Source organism: Perognathus longimembris, chromosome 7 (assembly GCF_023159225.1).
Source record: "Perognathus longimembris pacificus isolate PPM17 chromosome 7, ASM2315922v1, whole genome shotgun sequence".
Lineage (NCBI taxonomy): Eukaryota > Metazoa > Chordata > Mammalia > Rodentia > Heteromyidae > Perognathus > Perognathus longimembris.
This window is the reverse complement of record NC_063167.1, coordinates 27,784,515-27,807,075: the sequence shown is the minus strand read 5'-3', so window position 1 is coordinate 27,807,075 and position 22,561 is coordinate 27,784,515. Positions and strand designations below refer to the sequence as shown.

At 42.3% G+C, this 22,561-nt stretch overlaps 1 protein-coding gene across 1 annotated transcript; it reads right to left on the bottom strand.

The window, feature by feature from the left end:
- Positions 1–600: 600 nt before the first annotated feature.
- Positions 601–18,897, bottom strand: Ppih (peptidylprolyl isomerase H). Its single transcript, XM_048351045.1, has 10 exons — positions 18,788–18,897; positions 18,384–18,448; positions 18,113–18,136; positions 17,806–17,850; positions 15,518–15,560; positions 11,412–11,504; positions 9,259–9,346; positions 8,526–8,566; positions 7,536–7,626; positions 601–748 (listed from the first exon to the last, which is right to left on the bottom strand). The coding sequence occupies exons 1-9, from the start codon at positions 18,851–18,853 to the stop codon at positions 7,558–7,560; spliced, it is 534 nt and encodes a 177-aa protein (XP_048207002.1). The 5' UTR covers positions 18,854–18,897; the 3' UTR covers positions 601–748; positions 7,536–7,557.
- Between the last annotated feature and the right edge of the window lie 3,664 nt (positions 18,898–22,561).

Genomic DNA, 22,561 nt, shown 5'->3' with positions numbered 1-22,561 from the left:
TTTCTGGTGGTTAATTAGAGATTAGTCTCATGGACTTTACTGCCAGGGCTGGCTTTGAACTGCAATCCTCAGATCTCAGCCTCCTGAGTAGCTAGGATTACAGGTGTGAGCCACCAGTGCCCAGCTGAAATTATCTTTTAATTCTTATTATTATAAAGGTGAGGTACAGAGGGGTTACATAAGTCAGGTAATGAGTACATTTCTTTTTAAATGACATCACTCTTTCCCTCTCCCAGTTTGAACTTTTTTTTTTTTTTTTTGCCAGTCCTGGGGCTTGAACTCAGGGCCTGAACACTGTCCCTGGCTTCTTTTTGCTCATAGCTAGCATTCTACCACCTGGCCACAGCCCTATTTCTGTTTTTTTCTCTTTATGTTGTGTTGAGGAATCAAATCCAGGGCTTCATGCATGCTAGACAAGCACTCTACCACTAAGCCACATTCCCAGCTCTGAAATTATTTTAAGGCAGCGAAGTGGGATAGGAAAGAACGATAGAGGCAGGCTAATTGAGGGGTACATTGTATACATGTGTGGAAATATTACAATCAAACCTCTTGTGCAACTAAAATACACTAATAAGCACATATATACCCACAACACATAAAAAAATCCTTTATTTACAATTGAAAATTTAAACATAATCTTGGTAGTTCTAGTCTGTGTACTTCCATGGTCTCTTTATCCAACGAAGCAGTGGCAGGCAGTGAAGCAAAACCAGGAACTCGAACATCATCCGGGGCAAGGGAAGGCCTACAATGGCAAAAATGGGGAGGTCAGTGAGGGACTAAAAATTGAGCAGCTCAAGGAAATCATAAAGGGCCATTCCCCAGCTCTCCTCTATACTCCTGGTTCTCTTTTCCCCCAAAGAGCAGAATCAGCTTCCCTGTTGGCATAGATCAGACCTTTGGTTTTCCAGAGCTAAGTGAAGATGTGTGTTACACAAGAACCAAGGAGAAATAAACTGTCAAGTATATGGCCTCATTTATTATTTACACTTCCCAACTCTGCAGCATATGCAAAGGAGCAAACGACTCACAAGAGGGGTAGTGGCTTAACTAAGGTTACAGATTTAGACAGAGGTGGGGTTTCCTGGTCTGTGTGGCTATCTCCAAAGCCTGTGTTCTTTCCATTCAGGCTCTCTGTGGAGCTCCAGAACAAGAATATTCATCCAAGGCATACAGAAAGGAAAGTCCACATTCTGGTTATGGCTGTAGTTGTACTAAAAAAAGACACTGAATCTACTCAAGGTACTCTTGCCTCTCTCCTTGGCCCCCCCCAACATAGCCACACCCTCCTCTGAGAGACTGAGTCCTAGCATCATACTGCAGGAACAGGCAGAAGTTTAACAGATCCCTGCCTCCATTTTGTATCAGTCCTTTGTCCTGCACCATTCTTTCCTGTAGTCACTATGCAGTCATTCTGGAATCCGAGCGAGGAAACAGATCACTATGATTCTTAGTGTAACAAATCTCCATTTGATCAATACTGAGACAATGGGATGACAGCCATCTCTGGCTGCCAGAACACACTTGTGACTGGGGCAAATTCTCACCTCCTGCTGCAGCTCTTGATCTGTTTAAACTTATAGCTCATATCTATACCTCAAAGATGGCTGAAGAAGGGATGAAGTACTATTTTCTTGTGGCTGCATATGCCATAAACTTATTACCATAAGTCTCCTTTCTCTGTTTTCACTATGTCTTTATTTGGTATAAAGAGAAAATGACCAGAGCAGACATGTGAATATCTAGAATTTGCACCCAGGATCTAAAAGTCCAGTTTCAGGCCTCAACTAAAGTGTACGAAAATACCTAAGTACAATCTGTACATTGCATTGCACATCAGGACCTAAAATCTATTAGACTAGGCACTGTGTTAGTCAACATGGTTCTTGCTTCAAGGAGTTCTCAGTCCAGAGAAAAACAGATGGACATATTTGTGCTACACTGTGCTACACGCTGAAACAGAAGGAGGAAGCAAGCACTGAGAGAGTACCATGCCAGGAGTCCCTGACTAGGCCTGAACCTGGGAGGTGGAGGGACTGGTAAGGGATACATAAACTGATGTTAGCTACAGGAATGTGTCTGGGAAGAACAAAGAGAGATCAATATGAGTTAAAACTACATATATAGTGGCTAGGAATGTGGCTTAGTGGTAGAGTGCTTGCCTAGCATGCATGAAGCCCTGGGTTCGATTTCTCAGCACCACATAAAGAGAAAAAGCTGGAAGTGGCACTGTGATTCAAGTAAAAAGAAGTGGGGGACAGTGCTCAGGCCCTGAGTTCAAGCCCCAAGAGTGGCAAAAAACCCCAACAAACTACATATATACCTACATATAGCACGAGCTATAATTAAAAGTATATATAAGCTGGGCATGGTGGCACACCCTTGTGATCCCAGCTTGTGGAAGGCCAAGGTAGGGGAGGGTCACAAGGCTTATGCTACACAGTGCTACACAGTGAAACTGAGGCCAGCCTAGAGACGTGAGACCCTGTCTCAAAAAAACAAATAAAACCACTTACATATATACAATATGTATTTCTTTTCTAAGATGCTTCCTCAGTGTAGGAAACTCAAACATAAATGGGACTATACAAACTGAAAAGAAAGTCTGTTACTATCTCTGCTCCACAGAAGTGTCTATTAGTGGTCTGCTATTTATTGCTGAAGAAATTTCTAAAAGTTAGAGATATAAATAGTGTCATGTTTACACAATGTACTACATCTTGATTCACTTAGCTTATCTTGGAAATCTTGCCAACACAGACAGATCTACTTCATTTTCTTTGTAAGGCTGAATAGTATTCAATGGAAGAGATGCATGTGTGAGATACCTGATTACAACGTAGCAGCTTTGCTTTTGTACTAGATTCTACTGGAAAGAGGCCAGACATTCTTGGGCTCCACCTTTCCCCACTCCATTCTTTTTATCTGGAAGAGCCGCTAGCTTTCAGAACAGGGAATAGTGTCATGCAACAGACATGCAAGTATGAGCTGCCAAATCTCACAGGTGTCCAGGATAGTCCTTGGCCTCCTACTTTCATATGGAACCTCTTCTTTTGCCTGAACTACACAGTTGACTATGACTGGTCTGAGCCCAACTTTCACATTAAAGCCAGAATTATCTTCTGCAAAAGGAAGTTCAACTGTAGTATTTTCATCCACATTTTTTTTTTTTTCAAAGGTTCCTATTGACCTAGCTCTTTTAGGACATTCAGGACCACCGCTGAGAATCTCAGGAACACAAAAGACTCTCCAGAGGTTAAGTGATTTATTGCTTGAAGCCCAGCTCCTCCCCTCAGAATAAGATCTGAGCTGCTCAGCATGGTGCTGGCTTTTGAAACCAGCCCAGGCCTTCCTTTTGCCTCATCTGATTGTTTGCATTTCTTATCTTCCCATATTAAATTATAAAATTTTTCTTATGCTCTTATGTCTTTGCACATGTGGTTCCCTCTGCCTGAAATACCCTCCCCACACCTCCCTGACAAGCCCCATGCTTGCCTGTACTCTTGTGCAGCTGTCTTTCCAAACCACACCAGGCAGAACCACACCCTCACATTTCCATTCCCTTGTTCTAAAAACCTCAAATCCAGCGCCATACTGTTCTGTACTGTTAAGTTCTCCAAAGAGGTTTCACTCCTTGAAGGGCTTCTCAAACCTGTAGCCTCATATGGTATGGGACCCACTTTAAATAATTAGGGCTACCACCAACACATCTTTCACAATCTTTCCCTGTAGTCTATATTCCATCTCCAGGGAATTCCAGAATGGGGTCCTAGACTTCATTCATTCAAACAGCACCTTCATAACTGTAACAATAACTACCATCCATAGGTACAATTAATTTTCAACATAGTCACTACGTGAATTCTAATACTGTCGGAGACAGCAGCCTGGCTCTGGTGGCCACAGCACCAGCCAATGAGTGAAAGCATCGGAAACTGAGTTTGAGGCCTGATCTAAAAAAAACTCCAATATTGTCTCTTTGAAAATTCCTTGTACATAAAATTATATACTCACTCCATATTTTCTCTAAGATGTGTTAAGAGACAATCATTAGTGTTTCCCATGTATCTTTGATAAGTATGGGGAACACCTAGAAATTAAGTTCAACCTGTGCCCCAAATGACTTATCTGTAGGGAAATTTGGACAACAAAGAACTGGGGAAAGTCCTGCTACTCAGTACTGGTACCAGGCCTGGAAGTCACAGGAAGGGTGACTGGCAGAAAGACCCATTTTCCAGACCCACTGAGAGAAAACCAAGGTTCCTACATCTAGACCTGTATAGACACTTTCAGATAAAGTTCAAAGTCAGAACCTGAGACTCCAAAATGCAAAAGTTATGGAAGAAATATTCCACAGAGAGGTCTAGCTAACCTCACTTGTCTCTTGTCTCCTTCCTAGCTTCTTCATCTTATTTTCTCAGAGTAAGAGCCCAAGACCCCAGCTGCATGATAAGGTAATACCTTAGATATGAACACAGTGGATCTTGCTGGCCCATCAAGATGTCTTTTCCCATATCTGACTCTTTTCTGTTTGGAAAATGGTGTGTTCTCAATGAAAAGACAGACTTTTTCTCTACACAGAGCCTTGCCACTCAACATCTGCACTAACATCACTGCGGACTGGTTAGTAATGAAAAATTTCACCCTCTACCCAGATTTGCCTGGGGCAGGGTGGGAAGCTCATTATCCAGTCACTTTTCTTCCCAGCTATGTATCTAATTTTACAGGAGTATTTCATATTCCTCAGATTTGTTTGGGGCAGAATAGTGGTAGACAGCTACAATAGATGATTTTAAGTTATATTGGATAATATTTCTCATACTTTAATGTACAAATAAATCTACAGAAAAACTTGTTAAAAAGCTGGTACTTTTGCAATAACGAAGGAAGAGCTCTGGCAGGTTAAGGTAGTAAAACCTCAGGATAATACAGAAAAGAAGAGTGAAAATAAAGAATTTCTAAACTTTACTCTTTTGGGTCCCACTATGCAGCCCAGGCTGGCAGGACGATATTGTCCAGGTTGACTTCAAACTGTCTATCTTCCTGCTTCAGACTCCCAAGTGCTAGGATTAGAAATTGTGTCACCACGTCCATCTGGTGATCAAGCTACAGAAGGAAAAAGACCTGTAAACCTCAACTTTAGTCACAGCAAGGAAATGAGTAAAAGTAGGAAATGCTATCAGCTATTGATAAGAGCAGGTTAAGTCCAAAAGGCCCCGATTATTGACAGAAAGGAAGAAGAATCAGGATATCAACAAAGTCTGAATAAGACAGAGGCCTACGTAACTCCCAGCACATGTGTACATTCTTGTCTCAGCATTTGTTCACTCCAGGTCCCTGCCCCAAATATCTGCCATTCCTCTGTTTACTATCTTGTGTAAGAAGTTTTTACTGAATGCTGCTAAGTGTCAGATACTCTGAACACAAAACATTTTACAGATGAAGGTGAGTATAGTAATTAAAATGGTCTCATACCATACAGAAAAATTCTAGATAATAATCCATAGCAAGTACAAAAGAATATAGAAGACATTATGATCAGAGGTAATAAAATTCAAGACAAAGCAATATAGCCATTAAAGAAATGGCAATTTTAACCATATCAAAATTTAGAACGGCTACTGATTTGTCACATGATAACTCCTCTGCACAAATACTTAAAGACATTTTTTAAAAACTGGAGAAAGGGCTAGGAATGTGGCCTAGTGGTAGAGTGCTTGCCTAGCATGCATGAAGCCCTGGGTTTGATTCCTCAGCACCACATAAACAGAAAAAGCCAGAAGTGGCGCTGTGGCTCAAGTGGTAGAATGCTAGCCTTGAGCAAAAAGAAACCAGGGACAGTGCCCAGGCCCTGAGTTCAAGCCCCAGGACTGGCAAAAAAAGGTTATTGTGAAGGGCTGGAATGGCATAGTGCTTGTCTTGTAAGTGGGAGGCCATGAATTCAATTTCCAGTACAGCAAAAACAACAACAAAAATAACCCAAATATTACTTTGGGGACAACCAAAAAGTCTGAGATGCATCACATATTACATAATAGTATTATGGTTATACAGGAGGCATTTATATTTAAGAATTCTTAAGTTTTTAGGCACAAAATGTCAAGAAGCCTGCAACTTTAAAATGAGAAAGGAAAGGAGGGGAAGAATGGAGGATAAGAAGGAGGGAAGGGAGTAAAGGGAGAGGACTAAGAGAGAGGAAGAGAGGGTAGAAAAATGGAAAGGAAGGGAAGAAGGGAAAGCAAAAGCAAATATCAAGATAAAATGAACAAAAATGTTATACAAATATATGGGTGTTTAATGCAGTATTGTTCTAACATTTCTGTAGCTTTAAGACAATTAGAAACATAAAACACCATCCCTCACATAGGTGCAAGTGATCAATTCTCTTCTTTACTCTCTCAACACTGAGCAATGTCACTGAGATTACTACTTTTCCTTCTTTCCAATGACCTCCTGCAAGGTGGCCACACCTTTCCATTCTCTGCTAGCATGCTGCCTAGCACAGAGTAGGCAATGGCAAGTTATGGATAGGAAGAAAGTCCGGGCAGACTTAGCAATAGGAAGTATGAACCTATAAGTTGACAAATTGAAGTCGGGGCCTGTAGCTATTGTATCTTTTTGCTCATTTGTGGAATTGAGACTGTATGTGTAATATAACATATAAAGGGAAAGGAGGAGGTAGAAGGAAGATGATGGAAAAGAATTATCACAATACATTATATCTATGGATGAAAATGGCACCGGAAACTCATTGAAGCTGTTAAACAATAGGGTGTGTGGGGATACCAGGAAAGAGAGAGCAATAGATTAAGTTAATCTTCTAAATTATAATAAATATATATGTGAATTACAGGGCAAAACCTCTTTGTACAATTAATATATGCTGAAAAATGACAGGGGAGTGGGTACCAGTGGAAAAGGGGAAAGGGTGAAGAAAGTAAGAAATGGGTAAATAATGTCAAAGTACTTCATATCACATATGTGAACATAGAACAATGAAATCTACTGAATCTGATGAAGAGGGAAAGAAGTGAGATTCAGAGCAGTGAAGTTGATCAGAATACGTATATTGTATGTATGGAAATGTCACAATGAAACTCCCCCTGTACAGATCATGTATTTTAATAAAATATCTTTTTAAAAAAAGCCAGGGTTTAGAATTGCAGCTCTGAGGGTTGGCATGACAGATGTGCCTTCTGATTGTCCAGAGAGTGTCCCAGGGCCGAGGCCAGGTCCTTCTAGTAGGAATGCTGAATGGAACTATAATTTGACAGTACTGTTAGAAACTACCTAAGTAGTCTTCACGTTGATGCCTTGTACACTGCAAAGCAACAGAAAAGTAACTCTTCCTATTTTAATCGTTAAAATGACCTAAGGAGTAAGTATTTTCTTCCTGAGAGAAAGAGAACAGGTTCAGAAGAGAGAGAGACTTCTTTAAGTTTAAAAATGGGTTCAACTCTGAATCAAGTCTAAAATTCTTTCCAATAGCCCAAGCTGCTTTCTTCTAACCAGTAGGAGGAAGGCACACTTACCTGAAATCAGTCTTCATCTAGACTACATCTCCCCACACTGTGAGATTACCACAGGCAATTTAGGCTTATTGTTGGGGCCTGTAGGAACATTCTAGAAAAGAAAACACAGTGCAAGGCTGAGGATGTATTTCAGTAGTACAGCATTTGCCTAGTGTGTGCAAGTCTCTGGGTTCAATTCTTATTAGTGAACAAGCCCACACAAATACACACACACACACACACAGAGCAGGCAAGCACAGGGGAGATTCACATACTCAGATACTTGCTTATACTCTCACTAAATCTTTTCTAATGCTTGTCAGCCTCTATGTTAAAGACTCAGTGCATGTCCCAGCTGGTAGGTAAAGCAAACAATAAGACCAAGGGGAACATGTAATACACTAAGAAAATATCAACCCTATGATGTGTAACAATGCAGTACACTACAAGAGAGAGGTGTAAAAGGGGCAAGTAGGATAACTAAAGTGATATTTAAAGAGGTCGGGAAGAATTCACAGAGAAGGGAACATTTTAGATGAATAGGATCTTACCAAGAGAAAAGAAAGCCTTTCCTAAGAACAGCCCAAGAAAAGGCTAAGGACAGGAAAGAATAGGAAGCTCAGGGGGATATGTAAGGCATATTTAGGGAAGACCTATTAGTCTGATGTGACTGGAATAGAGGCGGCACTGGCAGAAGGAGCCACAAAGAGGCAGGAAGGGAACAGATCATGAAGGATTTTGAATGCAACACCAAGAGTGGAATTTCATTAGGTAGATGATGGTGTTTTCAGAGGTCAAATCTCAGTACTGGCTGGGGAGGTTAACTTACAGGACAAAGAAAACTTAAGATTTGTGTTCTCTCCTCTGCCTCCTAAGAAGGTCTGTATACCCAGGCAGGGACAGTGGTGACTAGATCTAACAATCTTGAATTCCATCACTCTTCTAACTCCTTGATCAAGAGGAGACTGTACCAGACTAGAAAGGCTAAGAAGACATCCAATCATGACTTACCTCAATCTTTCTCATCACTAGAAGTCCATCAATGATTTTTCCTGTAGGAAGAATGTTAGCTAGACTTTATTCTGACATGTATAGCACTTTGCAGCTCCCAATGCCCATTTTTAGCTATTATCACATTAGATCCCCTTACTAACTCCAGGATTTTGAGATTCAGTAAAGTGAAATGAAGTGAAAGGTCACAGATAATAAGCAGTGCAATTAGGGCTCAAGCTTAGGTCTGAACAAATCCAAAGCTTAGCTGCACCCATGCTGCCTCTGGCATTTCTTTTGTCCTAGTATTTGAGTTTCCTCCTAGAAAGCATATTGCCCAAGTGATTGCAAACTACATCAGATAATCCTTTGTCCTTCCTGTTAGCGACTCATATATCTTCTCTGCCTTCCCACCACTTCTACCTTCCCTACAACTTCTGAGAGCAGTTCTATCAGTGTGAGACTAGAGCTTCTGGAAACCCCAATCTAGATAAATGGGGCCTGGACAAGAAAGGAGAAAGGAGAAGGAGGGGCTGGGAATATAGCCTAGTGGCAAGAGTGTTTGCCTGGTATACATGAAGCCCTGGGTTCGATTCCCCAGCACCACATATATAGAAAACGGCCAGAAGTGGTGCTGTGGCTCAAGTGGCAGAGTGCTAGCCTTGAGCAAAAAGAAGCCAGGGACAGTGCTCAGGCCCTGAGTCCAAGCCCCAGGACTGGCAAAAAAAAAAAAAAAGAAAGGAGAAGGACTTACCAAACACTACATGCTTCCCATCCAGCCAATCACACTTGGAGCAGGTGATAAAGAACTGACAGCCATTTGTACTGGGGCCACTGTTTGCCTGACAGAAACCAAACATACTTGCAGTAAGTTGTCCTGGCCATGTTAACTGAAGAGCAAGATTCCCCAAAGAGACTATAGTTCTGTCATCTCCATGCTTCTTTTCAGGAAACTTATTGTGAACCAGGGCCTAACTTAGGACACAAAGATAGAGATGAAAGGACACACAAGCTCTACCCTTTAACAAATGTGCAAATCTCCTAAAATGTGAGTTTCTATAATAAGATCAATTTTTTATGTGACATTACTTGGTGTATTTAGTTGCAAACTACTTATAGCTAGATTGCAGTTACAGATTAGCAAGGAAAAGGCTGTTACATATGCAATAAACTGTTGTATCTAAATGGCTTTGTACTGTATTACAAAAATAGTAACAGAAACTAAAGGAGAAGGAATTTGCTATGCTAATGCTAAGCTAGAAAACCAGGACAGCAGTTTATGTCTGGTGTGTGATTATTCGTTTTTATAGCTATTTCCCAAATCGTTTTTTTTTTTTTTTTTTTGCCAGTCCTGAGGCTTGGACTCAGGTCCTGAGCACTATCCCTGGCTTCTTTTTGCTCATGGCTAGTACTCTACCTCTTGAGCCACAGTACCACTTCCAGCTTTTTTTCCTGTGTATGTGGTGCTAAGGAATTGAACCCAGGGCTTCATGCATGCTAGGCAAGCACTCTACTGCTAAGCCACATTCCCAACTCCCCAAATCTTTTATTTGCTAAACTTTACAGTAAAAAGTTTAAACTGAGAATCTGAGACTCTTTAGTCACATCTGGAGATAAGAGTCTCACAGACTCTCCAGCCCAGGCTGACTTTGAACCATGATCAGATCTCAGCCTCCTGAGTTGCTAGGATTATAGGTGTGTACCACAGGTACCTGGCTTAGTTACATCTTTTTCTATTCTTTCCTTGAAATTGTTTTTACATTATATTTAATAATGTGTTATAAAAGAACGGCTACAGCCAGACACCCATGGCTCATGCCTGTAATCCTAGTGACTCAGGAGGCAAGATATGGTGAGCAAAAGCAAGAGAGTGAATAAGAGCAGGTGAGATGTCAACATGCAATGTGGGGGGGGGGGCTGGGAATATGGCCTAGTGGCAAGAGTGCTTGCCTCATATACATGAAGCCCTGGGTTCGATTCCTCAGCACCACATATATAGAAAAGACCAGAAGTGGCGCTGTGGCTCAAGTGGCAGAGTGCTAGCCTTGAGCAAAAAGAAGCCAGGGACAGTGCTCAGGCCCTGAGCTTAAGGCCCAGGACTGGCAAAAACAAAAAACAAAAAACAAAACCAAGCAATGTGGGTAACAGGCTGGTATGAGTGTGACTTAGGCTAAGTAGGGGAATGAGTGGGTGAACACTAAGTCTTGAAAGAACAACCGGGCATGCCCAGCCACACGTCCCAGCACAAATAAAGGTAACAAAAACACATCAAAGCTCATTTTTGATTTCATAGCCTACTAGCAGATCTTGCCCAACAGTTTAAAACCAGGCTAATAAGGTGGGAGTAGTAGAGGTAAGGCCAAAGCTAAGAGAAAAAAACCATTTGCTCCCATTAACAAAGAAGTATTGGGGGGGGCTGGGGATATAGCCTAGTGGCAAGAGTGCCTGCCTCGGTATACCCGAGGCCCTAGGTTCGATTCCCCAGCACCACATATACAGAAAACGGCCAGAAGCGGCGCTGTGGCTCAAGTGGCAGAGTGCTAGCCTTGAGCGGGAAGAAGCCAGGGACAGTGCTCAGGCCCCGAGTCCAAGGCCCAGGACTGGCCAAAAAAAAAAAAAAAGTATTGGGGGCTGGGAATGTGGCCTAGTGACAAGAGTACTTGCCTCGTATACATGAAGCCCGTAGGTTCGATTCCTCAGCACCACATATATAGAAAAGGCCAGACGTGGTGCTTTGGCTCAAGTTGGCAGAGTGCTAGCCTTGAGCATAAAGAAGCCAGGAACAGTGCTCAGGCCCTGAGTTTAAGGCCTAGGACTGGCAAGAAAAAAAAGTATTGGACTTCAACAAGGGGCCAGAAAGCAGGTGACTATTAATCTAACTCCAAATCTTGTTTAGATCTCACTTACCATAGAAAGTAGGCCTGGAGCAGAGTGTCTAAGTTTAAAATTTTCATCTGCAAATGGCCCCCGGTAAATACTGGCAACTCCTGTACCATCTCCCTGGGCAGAGAGAAAGGAAATGTTAGTGGCTTTGAGTTCTGTGTACCCTAGAAACCAGAGGAAAAACACTCAATCCAAAGCTAGCATGTTAAAATCTGCTCTTACTCTTATTGGTCACCTTAGAAACCACATCCCAGCCCAAGGGCTGGGAATGTGGCTCAGTGGTAGTGTTTGTCTAACATGCCTGAGGGCATGGGTTTGATCCCTGTACTGAAAACAAAAACAATACCCACACCACAGACCTGTGCAAGCTGACACACTCTGTCCAGGTCATCTCACTGGTTGGATAAGACAGAGGAATAGCTACACCTCTAGAAAGATCTGTCACAGGGCTGGAATATGGCCTAGTGGAAAGAGTGCTTGCCTCGTATACATGAAGCCCTGGATTCGATTCCCCAGCAGCACATATACAGAAAATGGCCAGAAGTGGTGCTGTGGCTCAAGTGGCAGAGTGCTATCCTTGAGCCAAAAGAAGCCAGGGACAGTGCTCAGGCCTTGAGTCCAAGGCCCAGGACTGGCCAAAAAAAGAAAGAAAAAAAGAAAGAAAGATCAGTCACAGGCAAAGTGGAGAATAATACATTATCACATATGTAATCCTAACCACTCCCAAAGACAACTCTCACCCCTGCAATCACATAATACATACTAAAGTTGGATGTCCAGGGACTCATACCTAGAATCCTAGCTTCTTGGGAGGTTGAGAATGGAAGGACTGTGGTTCTCAGCTAGTCCTATCAGAAAAATTCCCTCCATCACTACAGAGAGAAGTTGGATATGGTGATGCACATCTCTCATACTAGCAATGATGGAAGCCTACAGTTGGCCGACAACCCCCTAGGTGAGTGCCTGGACAAGAAGTAAGACTCTCGTCTCAAAAATAACAAGTGAAGGGCTGGGGATATAGCCTAGCGGCAAGAGTGCCTGCCTCGGATACACGAGGCCCTAGGTTCGATTCCCCAGCACCACATATACAGAAAACGGCCAGAAGCGGCGCTGTGGCTCAAGTGGCAGAGTGCTAGCCTTGAGCGGGAAGAAGCCAGGGACAGTGCTCAGGCCCTGAGTCCAAGGCCCAGGACTGGCAAAAAAAAAAAAAAATAATAAAAAAATAACAAGTGAAAAACAATTCAAGGTACAGCATGGTGGTAGAGCACCTAACAAATGTGAGACTCTTAATTCAAACATTAGCTCAAAAGACAAAAAACAATAACAATAAAATCCCACCATGGGCTGGGTTTGTGGCTTAGTGGTAGAATGCTTGCCTAGCATGCACAAAGCCCCGGGTTTGATTCCTCAGTACGACAGAAACAGAAAAAGCCAGAAGTGGTGCTGTGACTCAAGAGATAGAGTGCTAGCCTTGAGCAAAAAGAACCAGAGACAGTGCTCAGGCCCTGAGTCCAAGCCCCAAGAGTGGCAAAATAAATAAATAAATAAATAAATAAATCCCACCATCATCACCACCAAAACCCCTTAACTTACATTGGAACACCTAGAATTCAATCTTAGGAATCTGGAAGTAGAATAGGTACTGTCTCTCAATTTGTATCATAAAACTAGAAGCTGGAGGTACCTATTTTCTGCAAGATAGACTGACAGGAAGAAAATGTAGCACAGATGTAAAACAGAACAACAGAAAACAGACAAAAAGAACCACTGGTTTCTTATCTTGTAAGGATGAAATTATCCAGTCTACAGTTGTAATGAAGACTCAATTTGATACTATGAAAAACTTGGCAACCAATGTACATGTAGTACAGTTGAACATGCCTAATCTGTAATCCCAAATCCAAATGCTTCAAAATCTGGAGCTTTTTCAGTATCATATCAGTACTTAGAAAGTTTTGGAATACAAAATATTTCCATTTTGGCTAGTCACTGGTGGCTCCTAGCTACTCAGGAGGCTGAGATTTGAGGATCATAGCCCAAAGGCAGCCCAGGCAGGAAAGTCCATGAGATTCTTATCTCCAATTAACCACCAGAAAACTGGAAGTGGCGCTGTGGCTCAAAGTGGTAGAGTGCTAGCCTTGAGCAAAAGAGCTTAGGGACAGCATTCAGGCTTTGAGTTCAAGTCCCATGATCAGTAGAAAAAAAAAAGTTCCATTTTGGATTAGGAATGTTCAACTGGTAAAGATGGTACAAATACTCCAAATCTGAAAAACTGATTTTTTTTTTTTGAGACTCAGGGCCTGAGCACTGTCCCACTCAAAGCTAAAACTCTACCTCTTGAACCATAGCGCCACTTCCAGCTTTTGCTGTTTATGTGGTGCTGAGAAATAGAACCCAGGGCTTCATGCATGCTAGGCAAGCACTCTACTATTAAGCCACATTCCCAGCCCCTGACATATTTTTATCTCAATTATTTCAGTTAAAAGTATACTCAATCTGCACTGTATAAATAATAAAGTAGGCCACTATAACATTAACTAACTCCACATACCACATACATAAAGATAGAAGGAAAAGAAAAAATAACTTCATTTTCAATTGTTTCAGTTGGGACAATTTCAATGTTCCAGTGAACCTATTCCATTCTCTATCATCACGCTATCTACTGCCATGCAGAAGCTAGAAAAGGGAAGATAAAATTAATTATTCAGAGCCAGCAATAGAAAGCAATTTAATTCTTTAACTATAATAGACTGTTTAAATAAATTATGGGTTACAACTATAATATTAGGTAGCTACTAGAAAGTATGTTTTTTAAAAACTTAATGACAAAGTATAAGCAATTACTCCAAACAAAATATTAAGCTAATATATATATATATATATATATCATACATATATATAATGTCTGATTTAGGGTGACCATATTAAGGAATGGCTAGAGAACTGGCAAAGCATTCTGTCTGTGAGGGTGTTTCTAAAGAAGAATGGCATGTAGAATATGGAAGTGAGAAGGAATATTAGGTAAGCATTATCCACTTGGCTGGGGGCCTAGATAGATAGAACAGAAAAGGCAAACACTCACCCACCAAATTCATTAATACTTCCTAAGTGGGATCATTGCATCCTGCTGCTGCCTTTGTCCTTTAACCTTTGAACTTTGAGATGTGTGTGTGTGTGTGTGCTCATCTTGGGGCTTGAACTCAGGGCCTGGGTGGTGTCTCTGGGTAGGCTAGCGCTCTACCACTTGAGCCACAGCAACACTTCTGGCTTTTTTTGAGTAGTTTATTGGAGATAAGAATCTCACAGACTTTCCTGCCCAGGCTGGCTTCAAACCATGATCCTCAGATTTTAGCCTCCTGAGTAGCTGGGATTACAGAGTGAGCCACCAAGGGAGGATTCTGAGATTTGAATCTAGCAACCTTCCAGGGTTTCCAGGCCTTCAGCCCGATACTGGGGGCTACACTGTCAAACCTCCCCCCCCCCCCCCCAGCCCCAATTCTGAGGCTTCTGGATTCTTTAGCTTTCCAGCTTGCTAACAGCCATCATGGAAGTTTTCAGGCTCTGAGACTGTGTATGTCAATCTAATAAATCTCCTTATGGTTACATGTACATATATACACATATACGTGTGTGTGTGTGTGTATCCATGTTTATTCATTCTGTTGGTCGTTTCTCTGGAGAACCCTAAATAGCCTCATATTATATTATGATGTTAGTATGGTGTTAACTTTGAAAGCATACACATACATATACATGTCCTCTCTCTCTGTCTCTCTCAGATAAGACTGGAAATTATAAACTGAAATGTCAATAGGAGATGCCTTGAGAGGTTAGATAGGAAGGTTTAGTTTCTGGCCACAAAAGTCTAAAGATTGGACCATGGAAGTTAATGATTCAATTGAAGTGCAGATGTCTGTTATGCAATGGTACAGTCGGTAATAGACAGTGACCCTCAGGACATCTCATCACCATCCTCTTGCTCACAGTACAGATCTCAAGTCTCAGGACTGGGTCCTGATAGCGGAAGCAGCAGCAGAAGCAGCAAAAGAAATAGTAGCAACAACTAAATCTATAGTTTGTTTTGTATTTTTAATAAGAAAGGAATACTAATACACCTACGTACTTACATTAACAAAATCTCCACCTTGAATCATGAAATCCTTTATGACCCTGAAATAGACAGCAAAAGATCCCAAGAAGTTTCTATGATTAGAAAAATAGCAACTGCATCAATGAAATAGTAAATTAACAAAGATTTCACAATAGTCTTTATCACTTTGGCTTAAAAAAGATTACTTGTTCCAGAATATGTAAATATAAGTTAGGGCATCTTAGGGCTGATCTAAGTGCATGATCTGGAACCTGAACAATTATAAGAGAAAAGGGCTGAATCCTTGCAAGAAGAAATACTAAATGCTCACCAAATCAAAAGGCAGCCAAAAGTTTAATGTATATTTTGGAGAAAAGAAAAAGAGAATATATGTGAAACGAACTGCTAGTCACATAAAGGCTCAGTAACTGTTAGCTATTATCCTTTGGTATGATTTTTTAACCTTTCTTAGTCTTATTTTCCTTCTCTGTAGAAAAGAGATAACATGCTATATCACAAAAATGTCTTTAAGGATTAAACACTATAGCTCTTGATAGAGTTATGTCAAAGTTAGCAAAATTAAATGGAGTCACTTATGTCAACTCTAAAAATAAACAGATGTATATATAAAGCCAAGAGATTAAAAAGGATAGGTTCTCACAGATGACTGCCTAAAAACACTATCACAAAGGACTTTGCTAAAACTACAATCTTAAACAAAATACACTTCTTGAAGGATATATGCCTAGCAATGTATCTTTCAAGTCCTAACTAGTGCCACCCTTGTTATAGATCCATATAGCTAAGGATTGTTTCACAATATCTTAAGAAATCCTCATTTTTTCCTTTAACTTTTTTTTCTTTGCCTCATCCTCATTGCATATAGTTTTCTATGGCCCATATATTTGTGTTGCAATGTTCTATAACTCCCAAATAAATATCACTATTTTTTTTGGAGAGTCTGTTATTTGGGTTGACACACACTAATATCATTACTAACCACAACCAGGTATAATTTCTATTTCTATAATGAAATGTACCCCTAGAGAATTGTGATTGTCCTACAATAGTCATATTACACATTTTAAGAACAAGTTATATAAATATCTACTAGCAGGATATAATAGACATACTTGCAGACTATTCTATTTTTATTTTTTTAAAATCTGCCAGGCACTGGTGGCTCATGCCTATAATCCTAGCTACTCAGGAAGCTGAGATCTGAGGATTGTGGTTCAAAGCCAGCCCCAGCAGGAAAGTCCATGAGACTTTTATCTCCAATTAACCACCTGAAAACCAGAAGTGGCACTGTGACTCCAGTAGTAGAGTGCTGGCCTTGAGCTGAAGAGCTCACGGACAGTGCCAAGGCCCAGAGTTCAAGCCCCCAAGATCAGCACCCCCCCCCAAAAAAAAAAACAAGAAACAATCTGCATTCATGTTAGAATTCAGATTTGGCCACTGGTTTTATTTTCCTTTAAATGTCCTAATCCTCCAAGGAAGTACAGTGTATCTTCCCTATCTTATACACCCTTGAACCAACTGCACATCAAAAATATACAGAAAGGGCTGGGAATGTGGCTTAGTGTAGACTGTTTGATTCCTCAGAACCACATAAACAAAAAACCAGAAGTGGCGCTGTGGCTCAAGTGGTCAAGTGCTAGCCTTGAGCAAAAAAACAAACAAACAAAAAAATGCTCAGGGACAGTGTAGGCCCTGAGTTCAAGCCCCAGGACTGGAAAAAAAGTTTCAGAAAATACTGTAATCTGTATGAACAGGTACAAACTTTCCCCCATAATATACAAATACTTTCAATGCATTTACACATTGTATTAGGTATTATAGGTTATTCAGAGATGATTTAAAGTATATGGAAGGAAGGTGAGGCACCAGTGGCTCATGCCTGTAATCCTAGCTACTCAGTGGTTTAGATCTGAGAATAATGGTGGCTGCAGTGGTAGAGCACTATCCTTGAGTGCGAAAGCGCAGGGACAGTGCCCAGGCCCAGAGTTCAAGCCCCAGGAATGGCACCTCCCCACCCCCCCCCAAAAAAAACCCAAAACCAAAATCAAAAACAAAAACAAAAAAGCACACCAATGGATGTGTGTAGGATACATACAATAATTTTCCTTCAGTTCTAGGGATCAAAGGCAAGGCCTTGCACATGCCAGGCAAAGGCTCTAAAATAAAAGTGTATACTGTAAATATATCATTTTAAACGAACAAATATCCATATATTTTATTATTTGTGAGGGATCCTGGAACCAATCCCCTATATATAGCAAGGGATGACTCTGAAAGCCCTCAGAATGGGTTGTCAAGTCTTACCTGTGGAAAGTGCTTCCTTTATATCCTATTGGAACCCCATCTTTTCTGCAACCAAAAAAAAAAAAGAGAGAAACTTAGAATGATGTAGATAATCTTAAACCTTCTCAGTTTACAACAAACTGGAGCCAAGGGGACTGTCTCCTAAAGAGGGAGGGGAGAAGAGACACAAAAGAAGGAGAGTAAGCTAAAGGCAGAACCTTGAGTATTCTCTTTTATCCATCAAGGTCTGCCTATGGCTCCCCAATACCCTTACTGCAGCCCCAGGACACCCCACAAGTAGTAGGCAGAAAACATATCTGAGACTGACCTGAATTCTCCAGTGCAGAACTGCCTAAAAGAAAACAACAACACAAGTGAACGGTTCAGTTACCGTGACATCACAGCTGTGAGCACCTCTAATCTCAGGACAGGAGGGCTCAAGACACTAGAGCCAACAAACCCACAATCGGGCGAGCTATATGTCAAACACGCAGGTATACAAAATTCCATAACAACATAAATCCACATGGAAACTACAAAAAAATGGAAACATGTGAACGGACGAGAGGCAATCGGGCATAGCTGGAGCATCTCCTTACCTAAAGTTCTCAGCTGTCTTAGGCACAACGTCTGCAAATAGTTCAATCTTCATGCGTCCAACCTCCTGCAAGCGACCGGACACCAGACGGTTCAGTTCTCCATCTGATAGGGCTCACAAGGCTGGGGGTGGGCCGAGCCTCCCCAGTCCCTGTTCGTTACAAGTCTTCTACGCCCCCTCCGTCTACCCCGGGGGCTTAACCCCGTCAGGCCCAGGGCAGGCGGAAGGGTGGGAAGATGCCCACTACCTCCCGTCCTCTCTCGCACCGACCGGGGGGTGGGGCTAGGGTGCAATTTTATTTTCCGGCCTCCCGAATCCCCTGTCCCTGGGTTGGTGAGTTCTGCATGACTACCCCGCAGTGCAGTTTCCTTTCGGGGCAGGCCTGAGTAAGCGCCTGTATCTCACCTGACCACCAATGCTAACATCAAAGAACACGACAGGGTTGACGGGGCTTGAATTTGCCACCGCCATGGCTCCGACCCGGAAGCAGAAGCCCAAGTTCCGGCGAACTAAAGTCGCCCCGTGGAGTTTAGGCGCGGCGCAGGCGCAATGAAAATCAGGGACGTCAGGCCCCGCCTCCCGGAAGCTCCGCCCCCTGGGGCTGTGGCGGGCGCTGTATGATCGGGGCTGTAGTCCTGAGTATACTCAGGGGAAGCGAACGAGGAGGGAATGGATAGGAAAGCCTAGGCGGTCTGCTCACAGTCCACTCGCATGGCGGGCCTAGAGTAGTAGAACTTCATTCTTTCCAGGTAGGAGGTTTGCATTAGGCCGTCTCAGGGGTGATCAGCTAGGCCTGAACCATCACACACTTGCCGCGGTTGAGACCAGTACAGATACGCAGATACAGCCTCAGCTTTGCTCATTCTGGGCTTGTTAAAACGCAGGGCTAGGAAGACTTGCCCAGTAAATACTCTTCCCTTCCTGGAAGTCCTGAATGTTAGAATCCACTGCTCCACCCCCACCCCCACACAAGTACTGAGGCTGGAACTTCAGGCCTCCTGTGTTTACCCTTCAGCGACACCTCAAACCCTTTTTCATTTTCCCAAGATTTTGTGGGGTTTATTTGCCCAGCAGCCTGGACAGGATCATCCTGCTTAGCGTCCTACATAGCTGGGATGACAGGTCTCCTTGGACTGGCCTGTAACCTACATCCTTCCCCATCTCTCCCCTTTGAGTAGCTGGGATTTCGTTTGGGTGTAAACCACCGTGCTAGGAAGGACGCTATAATTTTTATTTTTTTTGCTGGTCCTGGGGCTTGAAATCAGGGCCTTGGCACTGTCCCTGAGCTGCTTTTGCTCAAGGCTAGCACTCTACCACTTGAGCCACCACACCACTTATGGCTTTTTCTGTTTATGTGGTGCTGAGGAACAGAACCCAGGGCTTCATGCATGCTAGGCAAGCACTCTACCACTAAGCCACATTCCAAGTCCCAAGATGTTAGAATTTTAATTTCAATTCTGCTACAGGCTTCCTGGATAGAGCTTCAAAATTAACTTTTGTGCTTATATATCACTCCTGGCTTCCTAGACTTAGAATGAAATCCAGCTCCTTACATATAAATGGCCCAAAAGTGTAAATTTGGCCGACATACCTTGATTCATCTTGTATCACTTACCCTTGGTTACTATCTGTACTTCCTCTCTGATTATCCAGGATATTGAGATTGTTACTCTCTTTAGGACTTTGATAGTGTTATGTCTTATGAAATATTGTTTTTGAGATGTAGCTCACTGTGTGGCTTAGGCTGGCCTCCAACCTGTGTTTCTCCAACTTCAACTTTCCAAGTGCTGGAGCCACAGGTATGAGCCACAACATCCAGCTTCTTACTGGGGCAGATAGATTGCGTTTGATAATTCAGGGCTCAGCTGAGCTATCACCTCTTAAAAGCTAACATTACACCTAAGCAGAAGTCATCCACTAGGGTCAGTGGTTTTCTTTTTTCTTTTTTTTTTTGGCCAGTCCTGGGCCTTGGACTCAGGGCCTGAGCACTGTCCCTGGCTTCTTCCCGCTCAAGGCTAGCACTCTGCCACTTGAGCCACAGCGCCGCTTCTGGCCGTTTTCTGTATATGTGGTGCTGGGGAATCGAACCTAGGGCCTCGTGTATCCGAGGCAGGCACTCTTGCCACTAGGCTATATTCCCAGCCCCGTGGGGTCAGTGGTTTTCTTCATACCACTTACCCTACCCAAAATTAGATAGTCTGTCTGTACAGCTCATTACCTGCCATACATATCCTCCTTTCTAATAGCACAGAAACGACATAGAGATTGTTTTGTTCACAGATACAGCTGCAGTGTGTACAACTGAATAACACATATTGAGTATTCAATAAATAAATACAATGAAGTGACTAAGGTGACCTTGGGCAAGGCTCAGAGCAGGGTATGCATTTAATATAATAGCTATTACTTTGTGTGTGTACGCATGCGCGCGCCCCAGTTTTGAGGCTTGAACTCAGGACCTGGGCACTGTCCCTGAACTTCTTTTGCTCAAGGCAATAGCTCTACCACTTAGAGCCACAGCTCCATTTCTGGCCTCTTTATAGTTAATTAGAGATCCTAATTTCATAGAGTTTCTTGCTCTGGCTGACTTCGAACCATGATCCTCAGATCTCAGCCTCCTGAGTAGGTAGGATTACAGATATGAGCCACCAGTGCCACGTTAATAGCCATTACTTCTAATATATCTGTATCATTCTTCCTAGAGGTCCGAGGAAAAAAGGGTTTCATGTAAAACATAATTTAGAGCCTTTTAAAGACTCAAAAATTTTTTCCTGATTATTTCCCTGAGTTTCCTTCTCTCCAACTGAAGAAGAAAGAGGAAAGGACAAGGAAGGGAAAAAAAGCCTCTAGGGCTGGGGATATGGCCTAGTGGCAAGAGTGCTTGCCCCGTATACATGAGGCCCTGGGTTCAATTCCCCAGCACCACATATATAGAAAATGGCTAGAAGTGGCGCTGTGACTCAAGTGGCAGAGTGCTAGCCTTGAGCAAAAAGAAGCCAGGGACAGTGCTCAGGCCCTGAGTCCAAGCCCCAGGACTGGCAAAAAAAAAAAAAAAAAAAAAAAAAAGAAATGAAGCCCTGGGTTTGATTCCTCAGCACCATCTATATAGAAAAAAGCCTGAAGTGGCACTGTGGCTCAAGTGGCAGAGTGATACCCTTGAGAAAAAAAAAAAAAAAGAAAGAAAAGAAGCCAGGGACAGTGTTCAGGCCCTGAGTCCAAGCCCCAGGACTAGCAAAAAAAATAAAATAAAATAATAATAATAAGTGAATGGGTGAGTGACTTATAGAATGTCAATGTGATAAAATACTACATGACTACTGAAATGTTTTTAATAATCAAACTATAAGAATGAATATACAATATTATAACCATTAAAAAGATATGGATTTGGGTACAGATAAGGAAGAAATAACTTTGAAGTAAATGACTTTCAGATGGTCAAAAGTGGTGGTCCATGCCTATAATTCTAGTATTCAGGAGGCTGAAGCAAGAAGATGGCAAGTTCAAGGCTGGCCTAGGATTACATAGCAAGACCATGTCCCAAACAAACAAAGAATATGGGATTATGGGAGTTTTTCTTGTAATTTGGGCATGGTGAAACATGCCTCTAATCCCAGCACTCAGGAGGCAGAAGCAGGAATCTTGTGAGTTTGAAGCCAGGCTTAGCTCTATAGCAATACCTTTAGTCTCTCAAAAATAAGCTGTAGTGTGTATGTGTGTGTGTGTGTGTGTGTGTGTGTGTGTATGTGTGTGTGTGTGTGTGTGTTACTGGAGCTTAAACTCAAGGCCTCAGCTCTTATTTGGATTTTTTTTGGCTTTTTTATTCATGGCTGATGCTTTGCCATTTGAACTACACCTCCACTTCTGGCTTCCTGGAGCCGGATACCAGGTGGCTCGCATGATACCAGCTAGCTCACATCTGTAAGCCTAGCTACTTAGGAGGCTGACACTGACTGTTCAAAGCCAGCCTGGGTAGAAAAGTCTTTATTTTGTTTTTTTTTTTTTTTTTGCCAGTCCTGGGGCTTGGACTCAGGGCCTGAGCACTGTCCCTGGCCTCTTTTTGCTCAAGGCTAGCACTCTGCCACTTGAGCCACAGCGCCACTTCTGGCCATTTTCTGTATATGTGGTGCTGGGGAATCGAACCCAGGGCCTCATGTATATGAGGCAGGCACTCTTGCC